Source organism: Austrofundulus limnaeus, unplaced genomic scaffold, assembly GCF_001266775.1.
Source record: "Austrofundulus limnaeus strain Quisiro unplaced genomic scaffold, Austrofundulus_limnaeus-1.0 Scaffold23, whole genome shotgun sequence".
Classification (NCBI taxonomy): Eukaryota; Metazoa; Chordata; class Actinopteri; order Cyprinodontiformes; family Rivulidae; genus Austrofundulus; species Austrofundulus limnaeus.
The window spans coordinates 3641872-3644729 of NW_013952425.1; the positions used below are offsets into that span (position 1 = coordinate 3641872).

Here is a 2858-nt window from a genome sequence, read left to right on the forward strand (position 1 = left end):
CGGTCGTACAAGGACCTGACAGCCCATATCAAATGGCCCGGTACCCCATACTCCTGGAAAACCCCCCACAAGGCCCCCCTTGGGACACGGTCGAATGCCTTCTCCAAGTCCACAAAACACATGTAGACCGGTTGGGCCAACTCCCATGCACCCTCCAGGACCCTGCTGAGGGTGTAGAGCTGGTCCAGTGTTCCACAACCAGGACGAGAACCACACTGCTCTTCCTGAATCCAAGATTTGACTATCCAACAGACCATCTTCTCCAGGGCCCCAGAATAGACCTTACCAGGGAGGTTCAGAATTGTGATCCCCCTATAGTTGGAACACACTCTGCGGCTCACGTTTTTAAATAGGGGYACCTCCACCCCGGTCTGCCAATCCAGGGCAGCTGACCCCAATGTCCACGCAATATTGTAGTCACATCAATCAACACAAACTCAGAACTTCCAGAGCCTTAAGGTACTCCGGGCGAATCTCATCCACCCCCGGCGCCTTGCCACTGAGAAGGTTTTTAACCACCTTGGTGACCTCAGCACCAGAGATTGGAGAGTCCAACCCAGTGTCCCCAGGCTCTGCTTCCACATTGGAAGGTGTGCTGATGGAATTGAGGAGGTCTTTGAAGTATTCTGCCCACCAACACATCCTGAGTTCAGGTCAGGAGTGCACCATCACCAGGGGACCACCAGGTAGTGGTCAGTTGACAGCTTCACTCCTTCCTTTCGTTATGGACAATCCATGACGAGCACAGAAGTCCAATAACAAAACACAGCTCAGGTTCAGATCGGGAGTACCGTTCCTCAACTACACACTTCCGGCTACAGGTTTCACTGTCATTGCACATGTGAGCATTTAAGCCCCCCAGCAGATCAAGGGAGTTCCTATGAGGAGCAGTCTCCAGCACCCCGTCCAAGGTCTCTAAAAAGTGTGGGTAATAAGCACAAACAACAGTCAGAACCCATCCACCCACACGTACGTGGAGGAAGGTTACCCTCTCGTTCACTGGGGTGAACCCCAATGCACAGGCACCAAGATGGAGGGGGCAATAAGTATGCCCACTCCTGCTCGGCGCCTGTCAGCAGGGGCAACTCCAGAAAGAAAGAGCGTCCAACACCTCTCTAGGAAACTGGTTCCAGAGCCAGAGTGGTGTGTCGAGGTGAGTCTAACTATATCTAGTGGGAATCTCTCAAACTCACACACCAGCTCAGGCTCCTTCCCCACCAGAGAGGTGACATTCCACGTCCCTAGAGACAACTTCTGTAGCTGAGGATCAGACCGCCAAGAGAAGGGGTTATCTGCGGAATCAAAGTGGGCGTGACACAAGAGTGGGCGTGCCTAAAGCATTAACACTGTGGGCTACGAGGCCTACATGACGGTATCTTTAGACCCTGCTTGACCTCTATACAGCCTGATCCTGACCCCAACACGAAGGTTAACCAGGAGAAATGTGACCCAAGTAGTGGTCTCCAGAAAAAGTGGTGCCAAACAGTAATGCCCGTTTTGTTCTTTTCCAATCAGGTGGTGCCATATGGTGACGCCCCTTTCTTGCTTGTCCAGTCAGGTGTGTCCCTTTAAAAAAGTCKGTCAAATCAATTGTGTCGCTTTAGAATCGTCTTTCGTTGGGACGCGCCCACTCGTCTGCAGAGACCCCTACTTGACCGCCAAGGTCCTCGCCTTCGACTACTACCCATCACACACTGCATTTGGCCCCTCCCACAGGTGGTGAGCCCATGGGAAGACATAGATTTTAATAATTTAAAAAATATACAAATGTATGTATGTATTTTTTGCAAATTGACAACTTTTTGAAGGATATAGATATCACATATTTTGGCACTTTAAGTCTGATTATTAAAAATGCTGATTTTAATACATATATTTTATTTTCAATTTAGGACTAATGGGGACCAAACAGATATCACGGAAGGACCACCTCTGGGCCTCTGACCATATGTTGCTCAGAGAGCTTTGACCTGTATAGGAAAGTGTTAGTGAGAGGGTAAAGGCATGCCTTTGCAGTTTATATTGATCGGTGTCTCTGCACTGCTCTCAGGCTGGAGGAACCGTAGGACTCCAGGCAGATCTCCGTTGCGAGCACACAGCAGGAACTGCTCCTCAGGCTGCAGCTCCTCCATTGACCCCTGCAGGGCAGAAGAGAAAAGAGACATTTTTTCACATTTCCCATCTACAACATTCCACCATCTCCTCAGCTCTGTGGCCAGAGTAAAAACCAAGCCTGTCCTGTGGCTCAGTAACTCGTAGAACAGCTTCAACAGTCTTCTTTGGTGGAGAAATTTTGACTCACTCTTCCTTCCAGCTTGGCTCGGGTTGACTGAATGCAGCAGGCATGTGTTTCTGTGCTGCCACATGACTGTACCAACAAACAAGCATTATCAGGGAGGGAAGGTTCCTTCAGTTAAAAAGAAAGGAAACTACGGGGTGCCATTTGTAAAGGTACACAGTCAAAAATTACCACCAATATTTTTTATTTTATTTAGCCTTTTATAAGAAAAAAAAGAACAGATTTATTTTTCAAAGTCAGTTTTTCACCACATGATTCATACATTTATAAATGTCATAGTTTATAATCTAAATATTTAACTTACAAATTAAATATTTAGTTTCGAGCTAAATATTTAGCTTGAAACTTAAATATTTAGGTGGCTACCCAAATATTTAACTTAAATATTTAGGTGGCTAGCTAAATATTTAGGTTGCAACTTAAATATTTAGCTAGCCACCTAAATGTTTAAGTTAAATATTTAGCTAGCCACCTAAATGTTTAAGTTAAATATTTAGCTAGCCACCTAAATATTTAAGTTAAATATTTAGCTAGCCACCTAAATATTTAAGTTTCAAGC

The 2858-nt window shown here is 46.1% G+C and overlaps 1 protein-coding gene across 1 annotated transcript in view; it reads right to left on the minus strand.

The window, feature by feature from the left end:
• LOC106514885 (oxysterol-binding protein-related protein 1) overlaps positions 1–2858 on the minus strand; it is a gene marked incomplete in the record, with an annotated part of 104287 nt that overhangs the window by 98522 nt on the left and 2907 nt on the right. The window contains 1 exon segment of the mRNA XM_014004417.1: positions 2009–2138. Within this exon segment, the coding sequence (XP_013859871.1) occupies positions 2009–2132 (124 nt within the window).